The 27,677-nt window shown below is 46.8% G+C and overlaps 12 protein-coding genes across 12 annotated transcripts in view; 7 read left to right on the forward strand and 5 right to left on the reverse strand.

The window, feature by feature from the left end:
* Positions 1-6,183, reverse strand: part of LOC6598760 (filamin-A) — a 40,819-nt gene extending 34,636 nt beyond the window's left edge. The window contains exon 1 of the mRNA XM_026984378.1: positions 6,003-6,183. Coding sequence (XP_026840179.1) covers positions 6,003-6,017 — 15 coding nt within the window. The 5' untranslated portion in view covers positions 6,018-6,183. The remainder of the gene's footprint in view (positions 1-6,002) is intronic.
* A 3,389-nt stretch (positions 6,184-9,572) lies between these two features.
* LOC6598766 lies at positions 9,573-13,336 on the reverse strand. The gene is made up of 5 exons (XM_002023764.2): positions 12,464-13,336; positions 12,319-12,390; positions 11,748-12,252; positions 10,776-11,123; positions 9,573-10,424 (listed from the first exon to the last, which is right to left on the reverse strand). Exons 1-5 carry the CDS (start codon positions 13,318-13,320, stop codon positions 9,573-9,575), a joined length of 2,634 nt encoding a protein of 877 aa, XP_002023800.2. The 5' UTR covers positions 13,321-13,336.
* Positions 10,574-11,563, forward strand: LOC6598764 (chymotrypsin-2). The gene is made up of 2 exons (XM_002023762.2): positions 10,574-11,315; positions 11,371-11,563. The coding sequence occupies exons 1-2, from the start codon at positions 10,596-10,598 to the stop codon at positions 11,464-11,466; spliced, it is 816 nt and encodes a 271-aa protein (XP_002023798.1). The 5' UTR covers positions 10,574-10,595; the 3' UTR covers positions 11,467-11,563.
* LOC6598765 (chymotrypsin-1) lies at positions 11,589-12,439 on the forward strand. The gene has a single exon (XM_002023763.2). It carries the CDS (start codon positions 11,604-11,606, stop codon positions 12,396-12,398), a length of 795 nt encoding a protein of 264 aa, XP_002023799.1. The 5' UTR covers positions 11,589-11,603; the 3' UTR covers positions 12,399-12,439.
* Positions 13,337-14,020: 684 nt separating the features above from the next.
* Positions 14,021-15,660, reverse strand: LOC6598767 (chymotrypsin-2). Its single transcript, XM_002023765.2, has 2 exons — positions 14,393-15,660; positions 14,021-14,324 (listed from the first exon to the last, which is right to left on the reverse strand). Exons 1-2 carry the CDS (start codon positions 15,118-15,120, stop codon positions 14,252-14,254), a joined length of 801 nt encoding a protein of 266 aa, XP_002023801.1. The 5' UTR covers positions 15,121-15,660; the 3' UTR covers positions 14,021-14,251.
* Positions 15,661-15,685: 25 nt separating this feature from the next.
* LOC113564913 (chymotrypsin-1-like) lies at positions 15,686-16,441 on the reverse strand. The gene has a single exon (XM_026984281.1). It carries the CDS (start codon positions 16,430-16,432, stop codon positions 15,686-15,688), a length of 747 nt encoding a protein of 248 aa, XP_026840082.1. The 5' UTR covers positions 16,433-16,441.
* Positions 16,442-16,920: 479 nt separating this feature from the next.
* Positions 16,921-18,037, forward strand: LOC6598733 (chymotrypsin-2). The gene is made up of 2 exons (XM_002023766.2): positions 16,921-17,774; positions 17,836-18,037. The coding sequence occupies exons 1-2, from the start codon at positions 16,971-16,973 to the stop codon at positions 17,905-17,907; spliced, it is 876 nt and encodes a 291-aa protein (XP_002023802.1). The 5' UTR covers positions 16,921-16,970; the 3' UTR covers positions 17,908-18,037.
* A 133-nt stretch (positions 18,038-18,170) lies between these two features.
* Positions 18,171-20,018, forward strand: LOC6598734 (chymotrypsin-2). The gene is made up of 2 exons (XM_002023767.2): positions 18,171-18,394; positions 19,368-20,018. Exons 1-2 carry the CDS (start codon positions 18,186-18,188, stop codon positions 19,993-19,995), a joined length of 837 nt encoding a protein of 278 aa, XP_002023803.1. The 5' UTR covers positions 18,171-18,185; the 3' UTR covers positions 19,996-20,018.
* Positions 20,019-21,129: 1,111 nt separating this feature from the next.
* Positions 21,130-22,135, forward strand: LOC6598735 (chymotrypsin-1). The gene has a single exon (XM_002023768.2). The coding sequence runs from the start codon at positions 21,172-21,174 to the stop codon at positions 21,991-21,993; it is 822 nt and encodes a 273-aa protein (XP_002023804.1). The 5' UTR covers positions 21,130-21,171; the 3' UTR covers positions 21,994-22,135.
* A 630-nt stretch (positions 22,136-22,765) lies between these two features.
* LOC6598736 (chymotrypsin-2) lies at positions 22,766-23,764 on the forward strand. The gene is made up of 2 exons (XM_026984282.1): positions 22,766-23,480; positions 23,549-23,764. The coding sequence occupies exons 1-2, from the start codon at positions 22,766-22,768 to the stop codon at positions 23,674-23,676; spliced, it is 843 nt and encodes a 280-aa protein (XP_026840083.1). The 3' UTR covers positions 23,677-23,764.
* A 108-nt stretch (positions 23,765-23,872) lies between these two features.
* Positions 23,873-24,855, forward strand: LOC6598737 (chymotrypsin-2). Its single transcript, XM_002023770.2, has one exon. It carries the CDS (start codon positions 23,873-23,875, stop codon positions 24,767-24,769), a length of 897 nt encoding a protein of 298 aa, XP_002023806.2. The 3' UTR covers positions 24,770-24,855.
* Positions 24,856-25,032: 177 nt separating this feature from the next.
* On the reverse strand, positions 25,033-26,030 carry LOC6598738 (probable basic-leucine zipper transcription factor Q). The gene is made up of 2 exons (XM_002023771.2): positions 26,016-26,030; positions 25,033-25,953 (listed from the first exon to the last, which is right to left on the reverse strand). The coding sequence occupies exons 1-2, from the start codon at positions 26,028-26,030 to the stop codon at positions 25,033-25,035; spliced, it is 936 nt and encodes a 311-aa protein (XP_002023807.2).
* Between the last annotated feature and the right edge of the window lie 1,647 nt (positions 26,031-27,677).

Here is a 27,677-nt window from a genome sequence, read left to right on the forward strand (position 1 = left end):
GTACCCTGAATTTGTTGTTAAAAATGCGACGGGCATAATGATAAAGTGTAGATACTTCAATTTTCGGTTATTCTTATACATACATATATCCATATGTACGAGTACATAATTTTATTCAAATAAAAAATCCGAGTTCGGGTACCACAGTACCGGTACCTCTATTTCACGGAGTGTAACAGGGACTGAAAGAAGTCCAACGTATACCCATACTACAGGGACTGAAACAGGGACTTCCCCAACCAATACAGGAAGTGGAAGACCCACTTTCATATATACCGAACCCCGTACTACAGGGAGTGGAACAGGGACTCCACCAGCTCCAAAGAAAATATTTCAAACGAGCGGGAACGTTGTGAGTCGTAGCTACGGCCGCGACTCTGCTTTTTACCCGATACTCAGTCAGTACGGCTCTCATCCGCCAGAGCAAATGAGTGCGAAACATGGCACGACGAACAGTGAGTAAGAGGGAGACAGAAAATAAGTAAGCATGTGGACGGCATTGCGTATCTGCATTCTGGCTATAAAAATAATCAGATCTGATCCAGATTCGTCAGTCTGGCAGATATTCTCGTATCTCTAAAATTATGGATGCCACAGATTTTCGTCCCTTGTGGGTGCGGAAAGGGCCCGGGCGATATTTTGAAAAACTGTGATATCACAGGAGTATGGATACATACTGCTTTAGCTCGTATAGTCTCTAGGACGGACACACGGGCTGGGGTATTGATATTTATCAAGAATGTATGTACTTTATGGGGTCGGCAACGCTTCCTTCTGGATGTTACACACAAGTACTGTCACCACACATTGAATATACCCCTGTACAACTTGATATTAAATTAGAATTTAGTAAGCGATTCTGATCGTTCCTAATTCCGATCCCAAACCGATCTCGTAATGCCCAACTGTCTTTTCTGTTTGTCCTCTAAGTTAAAGGGTATACATTAAAAGTATCCCCGGTATTTCTAGATGAAAAGTTCAATCGAAGTCAATTTTTTTTGCTCGTATTACCTTCTGTTTCTCTGCCCCCCAGTAAGCCAAAAAAGTAGATAGATGCTCGTGTTCGAGCGCCTAAACATATGTGTTTTCTAGCCAAATTTTTGACAAATTTATTCAATACCAATATTAAATATTTGCCCAACTGTTTCTTAGTTAACAGATTTACTTCGCAAACTTAATCAAGCATTTGTGTCATTATTTGATAATTCTTTTTCACAGGTGGAAAGTATAAATGCGCGAAATTTCTCTATAGAAATATCAGTTTCAACCGAGAGATAGAAAGATGAAGTTCTTTACAGTCCTGTTGCTGCTGTGTGCCATGGCTGGATGCTCCATTGCCGTGTCCACTATAAGTACCACTACCGGTACCGGTACCCCTAGCGGTACCTATACCACGACTTATCGCTGGACAGATGACGCCACAACGTTAGCCCCAGCAGCTTCACCCCCGTCCAACCCTTGCGGCGGCTTTGGAGGTCCCTGCGGTAAAATTCCTCGCGATGGCAAAAAATTATACTTCTTCTATTAAAGACGTTCCTAGTGTTTGAAACAGAATAAAAGAAATCGAAAGAATACGCTTCGCCTTCCGAATTTCTCAGGTGCAGCAGAGCGTGCGACCGATGCTAAAATAAGACCAGAAGCTAGGTAAACATCTGACTATCGGCAGACAAATGTATTTTACGGGTCTCACAGCCAAAACAATTAACGCCACTCCACACAGGTCCAGTGGAGAGGCTGGCTTTCAACGCACTGTGGGCACCCATCACGAAAATATCTCACAGAAATGTACGCCATATTTCACATAGAAATACTCTCATAAGCAGCCAGACATGAAATATTTTGGCTTCGCTTGTCCGGAATCTATTATATTTATACATATATCAAAAGCGAGTATGTATATGTACACTTTGGATCTCTTGCGGGTATTATACATCACATTTCTTCGGTATATATCTCGGCTATAGATATTTCATCGAGCAATTGCCTTTATTGGAGACATTCTTTCACATACTTTAACATTTTCACTTGTTTTTCCACCAATTTTCCATTGACTTGGTAGAAATTGCGAAATTTCTGTTGCTCAATTTCAGAATATATCTACATAAAGAAAATGTACGATATATATATATATAAAGTACGACACACGCGCCTACATATGAGAAGTACACTATATGGACACTGCGTATACGCCGCGTATTCCAAGGAGAACAGAACTTGAGACCCGCACACGTCCAAGTCAATGCAGCAACTGAAAATCTTTTCGAAAATGCCAAGATACAACTGATACACAACCGAATGAGTGAGTGTTTTCCCCTTCTCTGTTGTTGCTGAATGGTGAGCGCGGAAAGAAATATTTTCAGAATTTCCATGCGCCCCGCCACTCGCTACGCGAGATCCCGTGAGCGATTTCTATCAGCATCTTTTGACAGCGTCCACCGAGCGTTCTCCTACAAGAACATGACTAAGAGATGGGTTGTCTGGGCTCTACCTCTCTACCTGATTCTAATTAGAGTAGCCGCAGCCTCACACGTGCAGCCAGTAGACATTTCCTCCGACTCGGACATAAATCAGTAGCGGGAGGATGACTCAGTCGCAGTCCGTCCGAATGCCTGCCTGTCTGCCTGTCTCCCTTGGCGTCTGGCCATGAGCCAACTTTGTCCATTACATCCAGGAAAAATTCACATCGAATGGTTTTCAAATACATATTCATTTATTTAGCCAATTTGCTGCTTATGGACCTGGGAACACTTTCCATTGCCACTCATGGTCTGCCGGATCCAGTCTCTGTAGTACATGATATTCATGAAAAGATCGGGCACCCCTTGGGCGCACGGCACAAAGAAGTTGAGAATCCCCACCAAGGTTCCCTCGTAGACTAGAGGTCCGCCCGAGTCGCCATGACAGGCGCCAATGTTCGCCTGGCGAAAACCACACACATGGCAGGCGCCCAGCTCCACATCCTCGTAGGCGGCGAGCAGGGTCGAGCAGACCTGGCTGGTGATGTGCTGCTGCTGGAAACGCTGCAGCTGAACGGGAAGAGTGCCAGCCACCGACTGAGACCCCCAGCCGGTGAAGAGGAGCTCCGCTGTGCCCTGGGGAAAGGCTGCAGTGGGCAGAGCCACATCCACGACGACCACGGTCAGGCCGAGTGCGCAGCGTGTGAAGTTCATTAACATTTTCATTAATTGCAAAAGGCCGCGGAGCGACAAAACGCAATGCAGAGTGCAACAATTAAACGATAAATGACCAATTTTTTAATACTCTCTCTTGAAGGTACACAAATTGTGGGCACACAAACACGTCGGAGTGCTGGAGAAGAGATTAAACACACACACACTCCACCTGTGGGGGTGGGGAAGAGAGAACACACACACCACCTGTGGGGGTGGGGAAGAGAACACACACAGCGATAAAGTTTAGCCACGCAATGATTCTTAGTCTCTGTGTGTTTATTAATTAAATAATTAATAACCCCAGTTAAAAATTTCACTTCTGTATCAAACTAAAGGATTTCACATTTTGGTGGAATTTAATATCCTTTTTAAAACATAATTTATTTGATTCACTGTTGGGAAACTGGGGAAGAAGATCACACGCAGGACATAGGGACACACACACACACACACACGCAACACTTTACAGGCGATGAAGAGGGGGACACACGAACACACACACCTGTTGATGGCAAACGTCGTAGTTCTTGTTGTTGTTGTTCTGTGCTGACGTTGGCTGTTGGGCGTAAAAATTTAAATTGCTAAAATTTGGCACAAATTGCGATGCGTTCTGCTCTGTATGGTTGTTGCCGTTGACACACGCGTTTGTCTGGAAATTTGGCGGGTTTTTTCTATTGTTGAGATGATGGCTATTGTTGCTGTGGCTGAGGAATATGGTCGCCTGTGTCGCCGCCGTCTGACCACCGTTTGTATAATTCGCGTGAACGGATATTGGGACTGGGACGGGACCGTCGTCAGCGTCGTTACTGTTGCGCGTCGAAAATGCTTTTGACGCGACGATCGCCGACGGAGTTTCTCGCGCACCGGCATTTTCGCGTCTCTCTATCTCTCCGTTGTACATGTAGCCGGTTTTGTTGTTGTTGCTGCTGCTGCTTCTGCTCTCCTCTTTGCTCTCCACTTCGTATCTTTCGTATTTTGTTTTCGTTTTGCTTTTAGGTGAAAATGCACGAGTTGGCAGCGCTCTTTCTTTTAACGTAAGAACGATAGATACCAGCGCCGTAAAGCATCGATGAATTATATATTATATATATACACGGTTTACCGTTCTGTGGAGTGGAGAATGTTCGTACATAAACAGGTTTTTTCACAGCAAAAAATTCAGTGTGAGAGCGTAAGGTCTTTGCTTATCGCGGTATTTTCAGTATTTTGCAGTATTTTTATTAATTATTAAGACGTATATTTCTGCAGTCTTAAGTTTAAGCTGTGAGCCGCAAAGTATGCATTGTTTAAGCCCTTGAACGAGCCTATGAATTTCCGTTATGAATTATGACGCATTGAATTTTCAAAATTTTTTATGAAGTAATAAGCGAGATATTTGCGAGATAATACCCGTTTTAAGAGATTACTAAAAATAAAACCTTAGTTTGCAATAATTTATTTTACAATTTATGAAGTGCCCGACTTTTTGAATTTCCCGCCTGTTTTTTGCTTCTGTCAAACGGGGTTCATCATTTAATTTCTGTCAAAATTTGAAGAAGCTTCGTCATAAAGTTTGTATTTCCCCGCAATTTTTGGAGAAAATGGAAAACTGAATTCCTGTGTGCTCATCATTTTGTTTTTGACGAAAAAATTTCTCATACTGTTCATAGGAAAATTGATATTACCAGTAATTAGGTACTAATAAACTTATAGCCAAACAATTTGTAGCCACAAAGTATGCAGTTTCTCAACCTTTTATAGAGCTTATCAATTTAATAGATTAAATGCTTTGTTTTTTGTTTTTAATAAAAATAATAAGTATGTACATATATATCAAAAACCGGTTGTTCTTCTCCTTTACTTGTAAATAAGCGTTCGTTCTATTATTAACACTTAAACCAATCCCTCAAACGTCCTGTCATTGACCCTTGTCAAAAAACACACAGACGCTATGTATATCAAAGAACATGATTCATAAAAACACACCCAAGTCCCAAAGAGGAACAAATAATTCTGGTAAATATTTGGCATATTTGCGGATTGCTTTTGGCAATGCCTTTTGGATTCCCATGGGGTTCCGCGCTCCCCCGGCAACGAGGCGATCCGCCTGATCAAATGCAAAAACGAAAGGCAGACACAAATGCACTGCGACGAGTGGAACGAAGACAAGTGAATGAGCGAAGCAAATGGGGCTGACAGCAAACGACCTTCTCAATATGGTTAGAAATTGTTAATTTTAGCCAAATGAGTCAAAAATCGAGTAGCACAACCGGCTCGCTGATCGATGGCAGATCTGTGCTTGGGGACTACGTAATCTAATTTTTTGGAAGCTCATCCTTCACGGCATTCCACAAGGGAGTGCGACTTTGGGGCCCCCAAACACGGTCACCCATTCCCCTATTGTGTGTAGTGTGGGTATGCCCTAATATGGAAATATATATACATTCAACTCGGACCGGACCAAATGCGGTAGCCGCGACTGCGACTGCAACTGCGACGACCATTGAACGTGAGGCGCCACTTGCATCGCTGGCTGGCTCGTTGTCGCGGGGGCATGGCGTGAATCAGCACCCAATGAAATGCTAAATAAATTTTCACTTCCATTTTAATTAATTTGAATTTATTTTGGACTAAAATTACACACAACATTTACACACCGCAGGCAGCTGGGCCAAAATTGGGTGCTGCGTCTCTACGCCCCGACTAAAAATAAATTGACAAATATTTTGTGTTTTTATGAAAAGGTAATGAAAGCCACATGTCCTCTATTTCGGCTCATACGAATAGGTATACCCCCAAATGGAAATCTGTGTGGGGGAAATGGGGGAAGAGGGACCGAACCAAACTCACTTTTCGGGACGCCATGCTGACGGTTGATTGTTTGTTGAATGATCGCAAGTTGTAATACTTCGAAGAATGATGGCTAATACTGATGATCTCTTGATTGCCCACTAATTACACAATGCCTGGCAGGTCGAGCACGTTTTTCACAAACAAAACACACACCACACACACGCACAGTGAGAGAGCAATTCTCTAATGAGTTTTTCTGAGTTTCGTAAACAAATTTCAGAATTTTTCTTTTCGAAAATAATTTGCACGAGCTGCGCGCGTTTGGGTTGGCGTTCAGGTCGCCTCGGCTCCACTCGGTTGGATTCTGTTCTATTCTGTTGTATTCTGTTGTGTTATCTTGGGCTGGGGCTGTGGCGTCGTCACCGAGACGTTGTAACGTGTACTGCTGGTCGCGACAAATTTTCAACTCGACTGAGTTGCTGCGCCTCCTTGCTCAAAGTTTTAATGCAGCCAAACGCGCGCAGCTTTTTTTGCTCAATTTCTTTATTATTATTCACTCAGAAGAATCATACAGCAGGGGCTACGAATATAGGATCAGGGGATGAGGGATGAGAATATAAAATAATATGAAAATCGAATATATTAACTTGTATTTGTATTTGTATTGTATGTGTCGTATGGGCTACAAATATATGTACATACATAGGTACAGAGATGAAGGATCTTTCAAAAACTATTGCAGAAAATGTATCTCTGTATTTACTACCCTATTTGTTAGAAGGTACAAACCAACAGATCCTATACCTTTTTCCTTGAACTCTTTCTAAACTCAATATTAACCTTGGGTTTATCGCCCGAACCTAGGCAAACGGCCGCGACTGTATAACATTTTCAATACATAATTTGTTCAATATTTGTTTCGCCTTATGCTTTGTGTTGTGTTTTTGGTATTGCATGTGACGTTGACTTTGACGTCGACTGCACTCTTGACTCTGTTTGGCAGGTTTTTGGCGACGCGTTGCCCCACGAATGTGATTTTCAGCGCGCAGCTGATTTTGTTGGTGTTCTATTCATAGAACCTGCTCGTCCGATTAGTCGTTGTCTTTTGTCTTTTGTCTGTTGTTGGCCAAAACTGAAAGTGCCTCCTGACCCGTGCTTCATTTGTTGCCACTTTTGTTGACGGTCGCGGCCGCCACAAGTGCAATGCGCATTCCGTGTTTCCCCGCCAGCTGACTCATCAACATAATTTGGCATATATATACATGTGTATGAAAATATGCAAAATAAACGAACCGCATCAAAGTCCTAAATCAAATTAACAATTTGAACAAAATTTGACACCCCGAAATTCCTATACCCTTATCGCTCGACAACCAACAAAAGGTCGTATAAATCTGCTGTTTAGGAAATTGAGCTGCAGATAGAATTTTGGCTGATGTGTTAGAAAATCTTTAATAGTAATACTATTTACTATTGCATTTATAAATATTATACAATAATAATAATTTAAGAAAAAATATATAATACCCCTTGGCAGAGTATCACATCATGTTCTTGTGGCTAGTTCTGCCTTAGGAGATGACTAAGACGCTCCGGACAAATCAGCTGTCATAAATTCTTTGATTTTATTTGGCTTGGGTCGAAAGACTTTTGTTTCTAGATAAAAAAGCGGCTCAATGTAGAGAGCACGCTAAAAATATCATAAATTTGATTTTGATTACGTGATTTGAATGCTGGAATTTGGCAAAAGAATGATTGCCCTCAAAAGCTTAAAATAACAAACAATCGATACTAAACGATATCAAAATGGATAACCGTATCCGGGTATGCACTTTATAGGTTCTAGGATAAGATATGGGGTGGGGAATCTCTGTAATAATCTTAACTATATTTTCTGCAAAAATTTAAATGATTTGATGACCAAAATTCCACTTGGCGTTTCGTGTGTGGCCACGCGTGTGTTGTTTTAGACAAATATTATTTCTTTTATGTATAACTGATCATGCCAGCAGCTGTTTCGGTCTTTAAAATGTTGATGTTCCGCATACGCCCCATTGCCGCCAAATAATATCACGTGTGTACGATTTTACCCTTTATCTTCTGCTTTCTTATGTATCTGCTGCTAAAATATTGTACGCCCGAAAATAAATGGATTTCTATTAGCAACAAATCAGCAGAAACTTAAAAATCATTCACCATAAAAATTTGAAACAAAAGAAATATTCAAAGTTTTCCATGGCACACTTATACAACAATTAGATAACAGAGTACAGAGATAAATATTTGTCAATCTACGCAAACGGTTACAAACAATTGTTTCAATATTTGGCTTTCAAAGAGAACTACATACATACATTAGTATAAAATCAACAAATTTCTCTAAAAAAATATCAGTTTCAACCGAGAGATAGAAAGATGAAGTTCTTTACAGTCCTGTTGCTGCTGTGTGCCATGGCTGGATGCTCCATTGCCATCGAAAGAATACGCTTCGCCCTCCGAATTTCTCAGGTGCAGCAGAGCGTGCGACCGATGCTAAAATAAGACCAGAAGCCAGGTAAACATCTGGCTATCGGCAGACAAATGCATTTTACGAGTTTTACAGCCAAAACAATTGATGCCACTCCACGCGGGTCCAGTGGAGAGGATGGCTTTCAACGCACTGTGGGCACCCATCACGAAAATATCTCACAGAAATGTACGCCATATTTCACCAAAAATACTCTCATAAGCAGCCAGACATGAAATATTTTGGCTTCGCTTGTCCGGAATCTATTATATTTATACATATATCAAAAGCGAGTATGTATATGTACACTTTGGATCTCTTGCGGGTATTATACATCACATTTCTTCGGTATATCAGCTCAGTTATAGATATTTCATCGAGCAATTGCCTTTATTGGAGACATTCTTTCACATACTTTAACATTTTCACTTGTTTTTTCACCAATTTTCCATTGACTTGGTAGAAATTGCGAAATTTCTGTTGCTCAATTTCAGAATATATCTACATAAAGAAAATGTACGATATATATTTATATAAAGTACGACACACGCGCCTACATATGAGAAGTACACTATATGGACACTGCGTATACGCCGCGTATTCCAAGGAGAATAGAACTTGAGACCCGCACACGTCCAAGTCAATGCAGCAACTGAAAATCTTTTCGAAAATGCCAAGATACAACTGATACACAACCGAATGAGTGAGTGTTTTTCTTCTTCTCTGTTGTTGCTGAATGGTGAGCGCGGAAAGAAATATTTTCAGAATTTCCATGCGCCCCGCCACTCGCTACGCGAGATCCCGTGAGCGATTTCTATCAGCATCTTTTGACAGCGTCCACCGAGCGTTCTCCTACAAGAGCATGACTAAGAGATGGGTTGTCTGGGCTCTACCTCTCTACCTGATTCTAATTAGAGTAGCCGCAGCCTCACACGTGCAGCCAGTAGACATTACCTCCGACTCGGACATAAATCAGTAGCGGGAGGATGACTCAGTCGCAGTCCGTCCGAATGCCTGCCTGTCTGCCTGTCTCCCTTGGCGTCTGGCCATGAGCCAACTTTGTCCATTGCATCCAGGAAAAATGCACATCGAATGGTTTTCAAATACATACATTTATTTATTTAGCCAATTTGCTGCTTATGGACCTGGGAACACTTTCCATTGCCACTCATGGTCTGCCGGATCCAGTCTCTGTAGTACATGATATTCATGAAAAGATCGGGCACCCCTTGGGCGCACGGCACAAAGAAGTTGAGAATCCCCACCAAGGTTCCCTCGTAGACTAGAGGTCCGCCCGAGTCGCCATGACAGGCGCCAATGTTCGCCTGACGAAAACCACACACATGGCAGGCGCCCAGCTCCACATCCTCGTAGGCGGCGAGCAGGGTCGAGCAGACCTGGCTGGTGATGTGCTGCTGCTGGACACGCTGCAGCTGAACGGGAAGAGTACCAGCCACCGACTGAGACCCCCAGCCGGTGAAGAGGAGCTCCGCTGTGCCCTGGGGAAAGGCTGCAGTGGGCAGAGCCACAGGCTGGGTCAGAGCATCGTAGACAATGCTCTCGTTCAGCCGCAGCAGAGCAATGTCGTTGTGGTACTTGGGACTGTCGTAGTTGCAGTGCAGGTAAATGGACTCCGGATAGTATATAGCTCCTGGCAGCGTATAGCGAATGCTTCCAGTGGCCACTTGGAGCCTGTCCGCCGGATAACCCTTCACGCATTGTCCGGCGGTGAGTATCCAGCGCTCCGAGACGATGGCACCACCACATAGATGACTGTCGCCCGGCACGGTCTGCAGGGAGATTTGATACGGAGCATCACCCTCGGCGGCATTCTGGCCACCCACTATGAACTGCTCTTTCCTGGCCCCCAAGGTGCCATTAAGAAATCCCACAAATAGGTAGAGTACGAGGCACCGTGGTAATATCATGGCCGATATCCAAGCAAAGACTGGGGTTGGATAGCCGGAAAATATTGGTTATACCCTTCGTCGATTGTGATTGATATTGTAAAGCAAAGTGGCCTGACCAAAGGTTCTGACCAATCGTGGCCATAAACAGATTTTTTATCGGACTTCGATAAGTGGCGAAAAAGAGGTTCCAGCACAACATTCACATGTCATTAGCTGACCAGACATAGACCCAAGATGACAGCACTGGCTCTACGTCTTCTGGTGGCCATCAGCGCCTTTTCCTGCATATCAGGCATACGCATCAAGAGCAACTCCAGCACCGCCTTCAAGGATCAGCGCATTGTTGGAGGGGAGGCAGCCCCGGAAGGATTTGCCCCCTACCAGATCTCCCTCCAGAGTCTATCCGGTGCCCACTCCTGCGGTGGTGCGATCATTGCCGAACAGTGGGTCCTGACCGCCGCTCACTGTGTCCAGGGCGCAAATGTACAGCTGATGGTGGTCGTCTCCGGTACCAATCAGTACAATATCAGGGAAAATCGTCACTTTGTCCGGGCCGTACACATCCACTGCAACTACGACAACCCGTCGATGCACAACGACATCGCTTTGCTGCAGCTGAACGACTCCATTGTGTGGAACGAACGGACACAGCCGATTCCTCTGCCTGTGGCCCCCATGCAGCCGGGAGCCGAAGTGGTTCTCACTGGCTGGGGCTCCACCATATTGTGGGGCAACAGTCCCATTGATCTGCAGATCCTCTATCTCCAGTATGTGCCTCATCGCGAGTGCCTAGAGGCTCTGAGCAACGACGCCGACTGCGATGTGGGTCATATCTGCACCTTCTCGCGGCAGGGCGAGGGCGCCTGCCATGGAGACTCGGGCGGCCCTCTGGTCAGCGATGGCTATCTGGTGGGACTCGTCAATTGGGGCTGGCCTTGTGCCACCGGCGTTCCGGTAAGAGTTCTGCAGAAACCTGTTTCCAAATTTAATCCCTGTGTGCCTTCCCCAGGATGTCCATGCCAATGTGTTATTCTACAGCGATTGGATACGCACTGTCATGAGCGGGAATACGAAGTGTGGAGGCTACGCCACCACAGAGCGCTAGAGGACGTGGCTATCGTGACAATAAAATAAAACGAAAACGATAAAAACCTCTTCGATAAGACAAGCCTCTTAATAAAGCATTTATAGTGATGAAAGTACCTTTTGGTCTTCAGTTCAGTCCGTGGCGAAACGTTCGAGATGCAGTTGCTTTACCCTTGCCTAATATTCCTTCTTCTTCAGTCTGGCCAGAGCCAGGCCAAGCGGCTGGTAGGACCAGCCCGTGAAGCCACCTCGAGTCGCATTAAGGGCGGCCAGGAGGCAGAGACTGGATTTGCACCCTACCAGGTGTCCCTGCAGCCCGTTGTGGGCGCCCACAACTGTGGTGGGGCTATTCTCAACGAGCAGTGGATCATCACCGCCGGACACTGCGTGGAGACATTCGTTCCGGCGCTGGTGAACGTGATAACCGGGACGAATCGCTGGGCAGAGCCCGGGGCAGTGTACTACACCGCCGAGATCCACATGCACTGCATGTACGATCAGCCCTATTTGCACAACGACATTGCCCTGGTGAAGCTCACCCAGAACATCACCTTCAACGAGCTGACCCAACCCATTAAGCTGCCAACGCGGCCTGTCCGGGAGGGGGATGAGATAGTCCTCACCGGATGGGGTGCGGAGGAGGCCTATGGCAGCTCCGCGGAGAACCTGCAGAAGCTGAGTCTGGGCTTTGTACCACTCGACGAGTGCAAGGAGATCTTCAATCAGACCAGCAGCATGGGTGTGGGGCACATCTGCACCTACTCCCGTGAGGGCGAAGGCGCCTGTCACGGCGACTCGGGCGGACCTTTGGTCAGCGATGGCCAGCTGGTGGGTCTGGTCAACTGGGGACGACCCTGCGGCGTCGGCCTACCCGATGTCCAGGCGAATGTGTGGTACTACCTCGACTGGATACGCCGCAGGATCAGCGGAAACTCCAAATGCACTGCTTAGAGAACTTAGTGTACAATAAAGATCATACCATTAACCCGGCACGTCACTGGCTTTATTTTCATCACAGACTGGGATAGTTGCTGGCGTAGCAGTGGCAAGTCTTGCAGGGTCCGTTTATCGTGGATCGAATCCAGTCCGAGTAGAAGTAGATGGAGGCATGGCTATCGGGGACACCAGTGGCACAGGGATAGCCCCAGTTGACCACGCCGTACAGCTGTCCGTTGGCTGTCAGCGGACCTCCGGAGTCGCCGTGGCAGGCGCCCTGTCCGCCCGACGTCAGCGTACACACGTGGCAATGACCGTTCAGGGGATCGTTGTCCATTAGCTTCTGGCAGGTGGGATAATCGACGTACGTGAGGGAGGCCTTCTGCAGCACATCAGGGGAGTCACCCCACAGTTCGGTAGAGCCCCATCCAGTGAGCAGGAGCTCTGTGCCATTGGCCAGCGGCTCCTTGGGCAAGGCTATGGGCTGTGTGACCTCGTTAAACACAATCGAGTCGTTCAGCTTGATCAGGGCAATGTCGTTGGCGTAGTTAGGCACGTTGTAGTTGCAGTGCACCCAGTACTCCTCCACAAAGTACCTCGCATCGGGTTCGGCCCAACGAATAGTGCCGGTGGCCACCCGCAGGTAGCTGGGATTATATCCGTAAACACAATGGGCCGCCGTCACGATCCACCGCTCGTTGAGGATCGCTCCACCGCACATGTGATCGTAGTAATAGCTTCCCTGCAGTGAGATCTGGTACTTCGCCAGACCCAGCTCCGCATCTGTGCCATCTACGACGCGACCTTCGAACGCTCTGGCCCCCTTGGATAACCTTTCCTGCTGCTTGGCGCTCAGCGGCGCCACTCGAATGGCTCTGGTTGATCCACTGAGCAGGATCAGGAGGATCGTCGTCGCATATGCCAGGCGAACCAGCATAGTGAATGATTCGTTGAATTTGTACGTGCCTATTAAGCGTATCCATGTGTCGTGATTTTGCTTTTATACTCGACAGAAGGGAAATCTTGGATATATCGTAAGAGTTTTATCGTAAATCGGATTCGATGTTCCTCCAAGTTGTATCTATACCATAAACCAGATACGAGTATCATAAAGTGATACAGACGCCACTCTGATTATGATTTTGTGACAGGGCTATCAATGTCACCAGCGTCAATGGATAGTCAATAGCTCGGAACCGGCCAGTACTTGGACATTGGCTCAGGGCCAGGGCCAGCCAGCCCATATGTCCAGGGCGGCAGTACAACAACATTATAAAGAAAGTATAAAGAGAGTATTAGATCACTCTAAAGTTTCCGCATAATGATCTAAATTGTATTAACCATTCCAGGGAGGCAGTACAACAACTTTATAAAGAAAGTATAAAGACAGTATAATCTAGTATTAGATCACTCTGAAGTTTTTGCATAATGCTCTAAATTGTATTAACCATTCGAGAAATATTTATGATATTTATCTGATTCCAATCAACTATCCAGAAATTGTAAAGATAAAGATATCAAAGCTTCATCGTTATTATCCCACCCAACCCCTGCATTTTCTTACAATTTACCTAAAACATTGTATTTCGATCAGTCTACGAATTATCTCAATATCTAATTGTGCAATATTTATTTCCTGTTTGAAATTCCTCAGCCCTCGCCAGGGCTTAATCTACAATCGCAAAACGATTATATCTTACGTCTTGATAGCATTTTGTGTACAAACAGATCCATAAAAGCATTGATTGCCCCGTTTAAAACCAGGTATGACCAGCGAATAGCCTTTACCTTTTGGTTTTCCCTTCCCAAAAGTAATTTTATCAAATTTTATCACATTTCTAACACATTTCTATGTCTTTGTTTTTATTCTAGTTAACCCGATTCTTGCATCCCTTGGGAGTCCTACGGATCCAATCCTGATAGTAAACCGTGTTGGCATACCTAGAAAAAAAATATTTGAGAGTAACTCTTTGGAGTTGGTAAAAAGAATGAAGAATTAAGCCACTTACATGTCTGGCAGACCAACACCGCAGGGTCGTCCCCAGTTGACCAGACCCACCAGCTTGCCCTCCCACATGATTGGACCGCCGGAGTCGCCGGAGCAGGCCCCCTCTCCCGCGCTCGTTAGGGTGCAGATGTGTCCGATGTCGATGCCCTCGTGATAGTCCCAGGCCTTGCGGCACTCCTCGTGATCGATGATCGTCAGGTTGAGGGTCTGCAGGCGCTCGACTGTCGGCAAACTGTTCTCCGGAGCACCCCAACCAGTCAGGGTTACTGTGGCCCCCACTGGAGGCTGCACGGAGCTGAGCTTCACCATCTGAGTGCGATCATTCATGATGATCGATTCGTTCACGTGGATTAGTCCGATATCATTGTTATATATGTACGGCACGTCGTAGAGGCAGTGCACCAGCGCCTCATCCGGATAGAGCATCTGTCCGGGCTCCGAGCGGTTGTTGGTTCCAACCACAATCCTAATGTCATTGATGCCGTAGTCCAGGGCACAGTGGCCGGCGGTGAGTATCCATTCCTTGTCGAGGATGACGCCGCCGCAGATGTGCGTCTTCCAGACTGTTTGTATGGACACCTGATAAGGGGCCGCTCCCTCCTCGGCCTCGTGGCCACCCACAATGCGGTTGTCCGACACTTTACGATCCAATCGTTTCGAAAATGTGACGTCAAGGGAACTGCCCAGCAGAAGCAGATAAATTAAAGACAAACGTCCAGTCCAGGGCATGATCGACGCAATAGAGACACAGAGACGACGGACGGAGACAGATCCAGACGAATTAATGACCAGCAATGGAAAATTGTATGACCCAACTGGGCGTTTTTATATGGATTCCATATAAACCGGCGTTATCGCTCGACTTGGGTCTTTCCACTGACCACTGGCCGAATCTTTATGGTCCCTCCTACCCCGATATCTTTACGGCTTTAAGGATAAAACCTAATCGGTATTCGGCGAAATTGTCTAATTGGAGCCGAGACCCATAAACTGATTCGATTCCGCGATGACTAGGCGAGGGCCAGTGAGCTGTCAAATCTCAGTCCTGTATAAATGCACTCGCCATGCTTGCTGGCCAGCTCACAATGCCCGCAGGCAGGCCGCAAGGCACTATGAATGCTGAGGAACGCCACTTATCACCTCTGGTTCCCATAAAATACCCTGTTATCCAACTTTTCCATGCGCCGATAAGAACCACGTCGAGCTAGAACTGTAATTATGAGGTGGTCAAAGCTTGGGGTTTCAGTTGCGATTGCACGGCACAGCAATGAGATCTTTGTGGAAAATTACGGGGCTACTCGGTCTGATTCTTCTGACCCTTCAGACAGCTGGAGCCCTGCGTTTGCGGGGGGAACAGCTTCCGGGTGTAGCTGGGGTCAATAGACATCGAACAAGTGATGTGAATCCGTCCTTGGCGTCCTTGGCGAGGAGTGGGCCTGAGGGACGTGTGACCGGGGGCACAGCAGCCACGGCGGGAAGCTGGCCCTGGATTGTGACTCTGCAGAATGTCTACGGCTATCATATCTGCGGCGGCGTCATCATCGACAAAGATTGGATTTTGACGGCCGCCAGTTGCGTCGCGGGCCTGAGGCCACGGCTGCACGGAGCTGAGCTTCACCATCTGAGTGCGATCATTCATGATGATCGATTCGTTCACGTGGATTAGTCCGATATCATTGTTATATATGTACGGCACGTCGTAGAGGCAGTGCACCAGCGCCTCATCCGGATAGAGCATCTGTCCGGGCTCCGAGCGGTTGTTGGTTCCAACCACAATCCTAATGTCATTGATGCCGTAGTCCAGGGCACAGTGGCCGGCGGTGAGTATCCATTCCTTGTCGAGGATGACGCCGCCGCAGATGTGCGTCTTCCAGACTGTTTGTATGGACACCTGATAAGGGGCCGCTCCCTCCTCGGCCTCGTGGCCACCCACAATGCGGTTGTCCGACACTTTACGATCCAATCGTTTCGAAAATGTGACGTCAAGGGAACTGCCCAGCAGAAGCAGATAAATTAAAGACAAACGTCCAGTCCAGGGCATGATCGACGCAATAGAGACACAGAGACGACGGACGGAGACAGATCCAGACGAATTAATGACCAGCAATGGAAAATTGTATGACCCAACTGGGCGTTTTTATATGGATTCCATATAAACCGGCGTTATCGCTCGACTTGGGTCTTTCCACTGACCACTGGCCGAATCTTTATGGTCCCTCCTACCCCGATATCTTTACGGCTTTAAGGATAAAACCTAATCGGTATTCGGCGAAATTGTCTAATTGGAGCCGAGACCCATAAACTGATTCGATTCCGCGATGACTAGGCGAGGGCCAGTGAGCTGTCAAATCTCAGTCCTGTATAAATGCACTCGCCATGCTTGCTGGCCAGCTCACAATGCCCGCAGGCAGGCCGCAAGGCACTATGAATGCTGAGGAACGCCACTTATCACCTCTGGTTCCCATAAAATACCCTGTTATCCAACTTTTCCATGCGCCGATAAGAACCACGTCGAGCTAGAACTGTAATTATGAGGTGGTCAAAGCTTGGGGTTTCAGTTGCGATTGCACGGCACAGCAATGAGATCTTTGTGGAAAATTACGGGGCTACTCGGTCTGATTCTTCTGACCCTTCAGACAGCTGGAGCCCTGCGTTTGCGGGGGGAACAGCTTCCGGGTGTAGCTGGGGTCAATAGACATCGAACAAGTGATGTGAATCCGTCCTTGGCGTCCTTGGCGAGGAGTGGGCCTGAGGGACGTGTGACCGGGGGCACAGCAGCCACGGCGGGAAGCTGGCCCTGGATTGTGACTCTGCAGAATGTCTACGGCTATCATATCTGCGGCGGCGTCATCATCGACAAAGATTGGATTTTGACGGCCGCCAGTTGCGTCGCGGGCCTGAGGCCACGCAATGTGATAGTAGTCACAGGCACCACGGACTGGTGGGACCTCTACGCCATTTACTACATTGTGGACAGCATCCATGTCCACTGCAACTTCGACCAGCCGCTCTACCACAACGACGTGGCCCTGCTGCACATGGCGGACAGCATTGAGTTCAACGAGAACACCACTAGCATCACCCTGGCCGACATTGACGAGTTGCAGGAGGGCGAAAAGCTGACCTTTGCCGGCTGGGGCAGTCCCACGGCGAGTGGCACCTACGAGAGGTATCTGCAGGAGGCATCGGGCACCTATGTGCCGGTGGAGCAGTGCCGCACCGAGCTGGGTGGCACCGAAGACGTGGACCTGGGACATGTGTGCGTGCAGTTGGCTGCCGGAAAAGGTGCTTGCCATGGCGACACCGGCGGACCACTGATCGATGAGCAGAATCGCCTAGTGGGCATTGGCAATTGGGGCGTGCCCTGTGGCCTCGGCTATCCGGTAAGTATTTTGTGATTATTATTGTTAATTGGCCGATTAATTGCTGAAACGTTTCCATTAGGATGTCTATGCCCGGACTGCCTTCTACCACGATTGGCTCCGCACCACCATGAACGGCTGCACCATCAGCTAGTCCGTCCGGACATTGGTCACCCATCACCTATCAGTTCTCTTGAGTTGTATTGCTGATTTAATAAAAATTATGGGATTTTTACGAGCCCATAGTTCTGGGTTTTCTACGATCGCCCATGATTGAGATTGCACAAGCTTTATGGCTCTTCATTAATATCACGCCAGCCATCATTTATATCGTATATCGCATATCATATACTGAATATCGTACTGTCCAAGTCTAGCTGCTTGGTATCCACACCAGCCTGAAATCAGTCCAACTTCTACTGGTTGTCCAACATGTCTTGCCGCATCCGAGTACTCTCTTCGGTAGTCTGCCTCCTGCTGCTGCTGCTGGTGTCCTTCACACAGGCAGAGCTCCGGCGTCGGGCCTTTACCGGCGCATCGGGCGCCACCGCCGCGAATAAGTTCAGTTCTCGTGTCGTGGGCGGCGAAGTGTCCGACGTTAAGGCGGCACCGTATCAGGTGTCGCTGCAGAACTCCTACGGGTACATAAAGAACTTAGGTTATAATTTGAAGTAGAAACAGTACGCAAGTAGTGCTTTGGTTAGCTTTAAAAAGGCTTCGACTTTAAGTGAACAATTCTGTGAGACACTATATGGTTTTTGTGATACTATTCCTTAAGAATTCTTAATTATAATAAGAAATCCACACAGCCTTCAGTATTATTGAGCCTGTTTCTCTATCTATCTACCTGTTTTTAAAGGAACTGGATTATATAAAGATGTAGCTAAACTCTTACAAACACAGATAAATAGCTTAATCGGTCGACAAATAGGATAACTTTGGAAAAATCCAAACTTCTGCATCTACACTCAGAAAAATATGGCATTGTATAAAGAAATACAGCCGTATTTAAATTAAATATTCGTCTCTTAAATACAAACATAATTAAATAAAATAGATTTCATTTAGAATTAAACATAGATGTATCAGAAAGTAGTTTAGATATGGCCCATATTTAATCTTAATATACAAATATTTAACTTAAATATAAAATATATTTATTTACTTATTATATATGAATATTTCATATATAAAATAAATATATTTCACATTGACATTTAATATTATTATATATCCATGTAGATTTAAAATTTTAAATCTATTATTAAATTTTGGCATTTAAATATATATTCAATATATTTACATAATATATTTTCATATTAAGGTAAAAATGTAAGTGGAAAAACACACAATCTATTGGTATATTAGTGTAAATAGTGTACTGTAATAGTGTAGTGTAAATATTACAATTTCAGGGCTTTTTTCTACCGAATCAAACTAAAATCTTATCTCCTTATCACGACTTCGACACAAAATGTATCGATATGCAAGTCTCTTTTTGATTTTGATCGAGTTGATTTTTGCGTAATTATATAATTATTTAATTGATTAATTGATTCTTCAACAATTTCTGATAGATCATAATCTATTTTTGCCTGTTCAATCTATCTCTAGAAATCACTTCTGCGGTGGTGTCATCATTCACGATCAGTATGTGGTCACGGCGGCCAGTTGTCTGGCTGGTCTGCGCAAGAACAACGTGAAGGTTGTGACCACCACGTACAACGATTGGGGTCTAGACGGCTGGGAGTATGCTGTGGAGGAGATCATTCCCCACTGCAACTTCGATCAGCCGCTGTATCACAATGACATAGCCCTGATCAAGACAAAGACGCTGTTCGCATACGACGAGGTAACACAGAACATTACCGTAGCACCACTGGAGGATCTGGTCGAGGGTGAGAAGCTTACTATGTACGGATGGGGCAGCACTTCGGCTGCCGGCGACTTTGAGTGGGAGTTGCGACAGGTCGATCTGAGCTATGTGCCCACAGAGAAGTGCAATGCCACCTACGGGGGCACTGCGGATCTGGATCTGGGACACCTATGCGCCGTGGGACGGGTGGGTGCTGGAGCCTGTCATGGCGATGCCGGAGGACCGCTGGTCGATAGCCAGGGTCGCCTCGTAGGCGTCGGCAACTGGGGAGTGCCCTGCGGCCATGGATTTCCCGATATTTTCGCTCGTCTTAGCTTCTATTACAGCTGGATACAGTCCACGATCAACGGCTGCAGCATTTCCTAAGCAATAAAATGTGTTCCCATTTATTGTCAGACTTTTCTTCGCGGCTCTTCTTAAGATGGTACTTACAAAGTAATCAATTTCATGCCTTGCCTTATTTCTTTCACTCAAAATAATTGATTTGTCCGTCTCAATAAACCTTTTCATTGGGCCAAAGTCTACTTCACACTGAAGGCCACGGCAACCATTCATGTCTTAGACACAAAATTGGCAATAGCTCGGATCTTAATCGTGACAATCGCTAGACCAGACGTCTGGATGGATTATAACCGAAGTTGTTGTAACCATGGAAGATAAGTGAATCGTCAGAATTAGTATGCACCCACAATATGCTATTGGGTTTTTTTTCAATACCCTAAAGCTTTCGGGAGTTTTTTATATGGTAAAAGGCTTCAACTGTGGAAATAAAAGAGAACTTTGGGAAGAACAAAAAAACATCTACTTGTACAAAAAAAAACATTTAAGGAATGCTGAAGGAAAACCACAATTTATATGGCAGAAGAATTGTCAAAAAACTGTTTCCCCTTTTCCATAGAATACCTCAAATTATACCAAGAATACCTCTACTTAGTGGAAAAAAGTATTCCAATCAATGAATTGATTAATAATTAATTTTGTTTACCCTTCCGCTATCTATTGAAAGCAAATCACAGCGAAATATTATATACTTTGAGGGTATGCCAGCTTCTGTGTCTGCTACCTGATTGGCAAAAAACATTTCTTACTCGTAATGGTTCCCGCCGAATGTGGAGTAAAGTTCCATTCGTATCCGACGCCGATTACGGCATTATCAGCTGCCGACGTCTGCAGATCACTGAAAGAGCTCGGGCTCCGATCAAAGTGCGCCCACGTTACGTATGAGTAATAAGTCGTTTGTCGTGTGCGGCTTGTCTATTAATTCCCCCAGCTGCTGTTTTCCCCAATGCTTATTTATCAGGTAACACAGCGCGTATTGGCTATGGTAATTGTCATTATCAAAGCTTCCCCCGAACCGGGCCGCTTATCGCGATAGTATTCAAAGAAAGTCTTGGTTGATAAGGGAATTTCGCCTAGAAGCGTGGTGGGTCTATAAAAGCAAAAGGAGAGCCAAAATGCCTTCAAACGGCAGTCGAAAGTTGAAGCTACCACAACATAAAGAAATAGCATTTAGAGTTCAAATCAAAAATATACAACCACAAGATGAAGTTCCTTCTAGTGACAAGTGTCCTGTTGATCATCGTTTCCCAATGCGTGGCGCGAGAGATTGGAGTAGTCCGTCGGCACCAGCGACCCCATCACCTGGGCACCGTTAAGCCGGAGACAAGGGTTGTGGGCGGCACCGATGCCCCCGCCGGTTTCGCCCCCTACCAGGTGTCCATCATGAGCACCTTTGGCGAGCATGTGTGCGGCGGCAGCATCATCGACGATCGCTGGATCCTGACGGCCGCCCACTGCCTGGAGTGGCCCACACAGTACCTGAAGATCGTGACCGGCAGCAATGACTACACCAAGCCCGGCGCTGAGTATCTGGTGGATGGGGCCAAGGTCCACTGCGGTCACGACAAGCCCGCCTATCACAATGACATTGCACTCATCCACACGGCCAAGCCCATTGTCTATAATGCGCTGACGCAGCCCATCCAGCTGGCCAGCAAGGGCAGCCTCCCCAAGGCCGGGGACACGCTCACCCTGACTGGATGGGGCAGCACCCGCACCTGGGGACGCTATGTCACCGATCTGCAGAAGATCGATCTGAAGTACATCGCACATTCGAGCTGCGAGTCCAAGGTGCGCAATATCAACTGGCTGAGCGAGGGACACCTGTGCACCTTCACCCAGGACGGAGAAGGCTCCTGCCACGGCGACTCCGGCGGCCCGCTGGTGGACGAGAACGGAACCCTCGTGGGCGTCGTCAACTGGGGAGAGGCCTGCGCCATCGGGTATCCGGATGTGTACGGATCCGTGGCATACTATCGGGATTGGATAAATGAGATGATGACAGAAGCGGGCACCGCGTGCTAAAGTCACCCCAGTGGGGTCAAAAGCCACTCCGAACAAAAAACAGCTATCGGCCATATAAACGGCGGTTGCAAATCGATCAAAGTAGCCAGTAAATTTTATCACACAAATATCGTAGTCATTAAATAATTTATGAACAAATAAAAAACGCAATTGCGTCTCGTATTTAAAAAAACACTTTCTATTCTTGTGCCGCCCTTGGGGCATGGCAAACTATTGAATATCTGCTAAGAAACACCCACACTCGAAGCTGTCCAGATAAGTCCAGTCAATCGCTAGTCTGATCCGTCATGATATGCCAGTAGTTCGTAGAAATGACTCAATCCTTCCGAAAAGTCAGCAAACAAACAAACGCCAGCCCAGTCATGTGCGAAAATATTCAGGTATCAAGAGGCTCTTGCTATCACCTGACGAAACGAAGTACCACCCAATGCTTGGGGAAGTAGATTGCAAGAGTCACTTTGATTCCGCGTGGGCTAAGGGTCATTGTGTTTGGAGAACTAATTAGAAGGCCTTGGATGAGCTTAAGAGGTGTACTTCAATTAGTTTTTACCAACAACTCAATCATATTAGGAGTGCTTAGTTTTCTTTTATGTAAATTTAGCAGTTGGCCTTGTGTTCTGCATTTGCAGGAGCCCTCCCATTGAGGGTATTCCTATCACTCTGCGGGATGTCCCACAAACAGCACGAAACGTGACTGGCCTACAAAGGGTTCTCGTATTCCATATGTATAAGAAGCCTTCCCGAAAGAGCCCCATCTTCAATAGCTGTCATTATGTTGCCGTTTCTGTATGTGCTGACGATTGTCGCTGTCAGCTGCTGTGTCTCCGGCCAGGTGCTGTATCCACCGCAGTACACAAACACTCGGATTGTGGGTGGCGAGGAAGCATCCGAGGGCGTGGCCCCCTATCAGATATCGCTCCAAGGAGCAGCCAGTGGACAGCACTCCTGCGGCGGGGCCATCATCGATGAGCGCTGGATCATCACGGCTGCCCACTGTACTCGGGGCAAGCAGGCCACATCGTTCCGTGTGCTGGCTGGGACCCAGGACCTGCAGCAGAATGCAACGAAGTACTACTATCCGGACAGGATCGTCGAGCACTGCAACTACGAGCCGCGCAAATACCGCAACGACATTGCCCTGCTGCACCTGAACGAGTCGATTGCGTTCGACAATGCCACACAGCCGGTGGAGCTGGACCACGAGCCACTGGTGCCCGGCTCCCGACTCCTGCTCACCGGCTGGGGCACTCTGTCGCTGGGCGGAGAGGTGCCTGCTCGCCTGCAGAGCCTAGAGGTCAAGTATGTGCCCTTCGAGCAGTGTAGAGCTGCCCATGACAACAGCACCCGCGTGGACATTGGCCATGTATGCACGTTCAACGACAAGGGACGAGGAGCCTGCCACGGCGACTCCGGCGGACCCCTGGTCCACAATGGCCGTCTGGTGGCTCTGGTCAATTGGGGCATGCCCTGTGCCCGGGGATATCCAGGTGAGTGAGCGCTAAAACTAATTGCCTTGAGTTGGTCTAAGCCTAGCCATTGTGTTTGTCGTCATTAGATGCTCATGCCTCCATCGCATACTACCATGACTTCATACGCACTCACCTGAGTCTTTCCGAAACGGAGACTGCCGAGGGAACTCCGGAGGAAATGAAAGTGTTGAGGAGTAGAAGACATTGCAGCTAAAAAGGATACGGATGATCTCTAACTCAAATAAAGTGAAAATGAGAGCCTTTTTTTGTTTGATCCGCTCATGAGAATCCGGAGACACAATGCTAAAACTTTTCGTACTCATTTGGGATGCATTTCGATGCGGATTTGTTCCGCCAATTGGTTTAGACTTGCTTGGTAAATGGATTTCAGTTGTAATTAGACATTCGAAATGATCGGAGATAGCAAAACGCGGCACTGTTTTCTGTGGCTGCTGCTAGTGTGCCTGGCGGCAGGTCGACATGAAGTAGAGCGGAAATCAGGGCGACATGGACATCACAGCCATGGAAGAACTGTTCATATGCGAAGCCTGAACAATTCAGAAGAGCAAGTTGAGATTGGGGACGTGGTTGCCCCCAGGAATTTGTCACCATGGCAAGTGTCCATACAGGATGGAGCGAAGAACCACAAGTGCAGTGGAGCCATTATAGGAAAGAATTGGGTAATAACGACAGCTTACTGCCTGAGCAGGGCTGATTTAAATAAGTATCGCATTGTCGTCGGCACACAGACACTGGGAGCCGTAAGCCGGTTTCTAAAATCCTACTCAATCGAGTACGCGATCGTTCACCCGCACTTTGACAAGCCCAAGAAATCGAATGATATAGCACTGATCTTCACGGAGCGCAGCATTCAGTTCAACATCCAGGTCAAAGCCATTGATCTCCAGGGCTCACCCCTGCCCAGGGATTCGCTCGTGATGCACACGGGCTGGTCATGGCGGAAGGGAGAGGATAAGAACAAGATGCGTGCCGTCTATCACAGGGTCATTCCATACAAGATCTGTTTGACTCACTTCGACAAGAAGATTCGGAATCCCATTGAGCCCGGCCACTTGTGCTTGAATGTGCCCAAGGACAGTGATTTTTGCCTCAAGGAAACTGGCGGTCTTCTGGTGCACAACAGAAGACTAGCGGGTCTCAGTAGCTTCGGTACTCCCTGCGCCACTGGCGAGCCATTTATAGGCACGCGAATCTCTTTCTACTTTGACTTCATACGGACCACGATGAAGGGATGTATTCGATGCGAGAAAAACACACATTTCGAAGAACGGTTCTTTGATTTGTAGTGCGTCCAAAGAAAAGTAAACAATTTTCTATCAATAATTTCCTTGAAATAAACAAGAAACGATATCTGAATCGATAATAAAAGAACTGTCGCATAAATTTCTCAACTTTTAATACGGACTTCGGTGACAATTGGCAAGGAATGGAATTGAGAATCACTTACACATATATGCAATCGCTTAAAACTTAGACAACATCGGGTGCGAGTTCTATGGGATGACAGCTAACTAACTAGGATCTGGATGTGGCGAGCAATGAAGAATACTTAGTACTGGTTCGCGGGCAGGTAATGATTCCCGATGGCGCCTCCGCCGTTGTTGCCAGCTCCGTTGTCGATGAAGTTTCCTTCGGCCTGCTGCTGCTGCTGCTGTTGCTGCTGCTGCTGCTCCTCTTCGTCCTCCTCTGGGGGATCAAGGGAGCCAACCACGGAGGTGATGGGCGCCACACCCTCGTCGGTGATGGTGGAGCTACCTCCGAGTGTGTCGTACTGCGACTGAATCTGGCGCTGAGCGTTGATGGCCTCCTCGGGCGTGCGGTACTTGATGAAGAACACCTCCGGCTTGTTGATATGCTGCGGAGCATCGGCGATGGCGTCCTGCAGGTCAGCGGCGGTGGTCTTCTTGGCCAGCACATAGACGACCGTCTTCTCCTGCTTCAGGGTCTTGGCCAGGTTGAGGGCGGCGGCACGGTTCGTCTGGGCCGGGGTCTTGACAAACAGCACATTGTAATGGTTGCGCGGCTGCTGGGCCAGCTGATTGAGCTCGTCCTGAACCTCATCGTCGGACTCCTCGGGTGCCGAATGGATGAAGAAGTTCTTGGTCACGATCGGCCTCTTGGGTATCCTCACACGGGGCCGGGGGCGACGATGCTGCTGCACGGGAGCGGTCTGGAAATTGATGGGAAATCCAGCTGGCATTGGGAACGAGCCAGAGGTGGGACGAACGGCCGCCTGGGACTGGTACTGGCCGGCTGGTGGCAGATAGGGCAGTGGCAGAGGCGGCAGCACCGGATGTGACGACTGCTGCTGCTGCTGCTGCTGCAGCTGCTGGTTGAGCAGATGCGCCACAACTGGAGGCTGGAGCTGCACTTGCGACTGCTGCTGCTGCTGTTGGATGCGGTAGTTGTACCCCGCCTGGGTGAGGCTGATGTCAGCCCGGGCCAGCGCCAAGGCGCCCATCAGAACCGTCTGAAAGAGAGAGATTAGGTAATCCTTTCGTGTCCGCTTGGGTAGTCCACGGGCAAACGCACCACAAATATCTTCATGCTGCTGCTTGGCTTGGTCTCTCGCTCTTGTTAGCTGTCTACGCTGGTTGGCTCCTCTCGGTCCGTGTGTCTCTGTGGCTGTGATGATGGGTCAAGTGGCACCGACTCTTTTTATACGGCTCAGCGGCCATAACAAGTTTATAATCGGAAACAAATAATGAAACAGCAGCAGACGCAGAAGCACCAAAGAGTTGCAACAGTTTTGGCCCATAAAACACAAACAACATTCGTTATTTGTTATGCATGGCGACGGAGGCGAAAGAAGATGTTGGATCTGGGGGCTGGATGGGTGGATGGAAATGGAAATGGGGGCTTTTGTATGGCTGTCGGAGACGCCTAACAAAGGTCGAGCGAGAGGCAAGTTTTACAATGGTCTTGCTCATACAGAAACTGGAAGGCATAATCATTCGTCGGGGTGAATATAGATCGAGGGACTAGAGGGAGTAGAGAGATATAGATGACCCTAAATGAACAAAAATACAATTTTGGTAATATTAAAGAACATGTTAGAATATATATGAAATCAGGCCTCAAATTAAACCCAAAAATTAGTTCCTATCTCAAATTCCAAACGAAACCGAACCATAAGTATATACAAATGTTGCTCATGCAAAAGAATAGATGGGTGTAGAAACCATTAAAGAAGTCTCTTCTTTGAAGTTGTATTGTAAAAAAAGTTGGTAAAAAAGTGATAAGATAACGCGAAAATCACGCTGGATCCCCTATACTGTGATCAATAAGAAATTTCCGAGCCATTTACCCAAAAAGAAACTACGATTTGTAACCATTTTGTAAAGTCCCGAATCCTTTTTTCAAATAAACCCCCATAGCGGATTGGTTTGGTTTGTCGTTCGCTTGAAGTTTTTCTGTGAAGTTGAATGACCCAAATTGATACATTTCAATAGAGTATGTATATTAAACAGTATATATTGAGATACGAGACGAGGTTACAAACTTGCTTTTTAATGCACTTTTGTCCGAAATGCCCTTTTGTCTACGCCTTGCTTCATTGTCTGCAACTGGAACTATCAAATGTAAATTGAATATTTTGGGGACTGTATTTTGCATCTGGTCTGTGCTTGACGAGGGCCAAGGTCTAGGTGTTTGTTTTGAAGTGATTGTGCCTAAATATTGGGCGATATATTGTCATCTCTAAATGTGCCAAATTGATCCAAAATGCTCGTAAGTTCGTAGGTTTTGATTTGTGGCCATTGACTGAAAAGTGAAGGTAAGTGAGCCAATAAATCTGAAAGCATCATCTCGAGTCGAAATTGGTGCAGCCTGACAATTGGCTATGGATGATTAGCTTCCAACGGAAATAAGTTGTCATAACAAACGAAAGAAATGAAATAGATGCATATCGAATGAGCCCAGATAATAGCTTCCCTTATAAGTAAAGCTAATTGGCTGCCCTTCTACTGATGGCCGAGAAATAGGGAGCTTCCCATTTCCTTTCCAATTTCAAATCAGAGGAAACATGACAATTTCTTTGCCGATTTCAAAGAGATACTTGTGGTTTCACCCACTCATATGTGGACAGACTAACTTGTGCAAGAACCGAATGCACTGGCTGGAGTGCATCTCATTAGTCGGGGGGGAATTCTGCCCACAAATCAAAGCCACCCAACCTTCACGATGATTTGTTAG

Source organism: Drosophila persimilis, unplaced genomic scaffold (genome assembly GCF_003286085.1).
Source record: "Drosophila persimilis strain 14011-0111.01,24,50 unplaced genomic scaffold, DperRS2 tig00000000-arrow-pilon, whole genome shotgun sequence".
NCBI classification, from domain to species: Eukaryota; Metazoa; Arthropoda; class Insecta; order Diptera; family Drosophilidae; genus Drosophila; species Drosophila persimilis.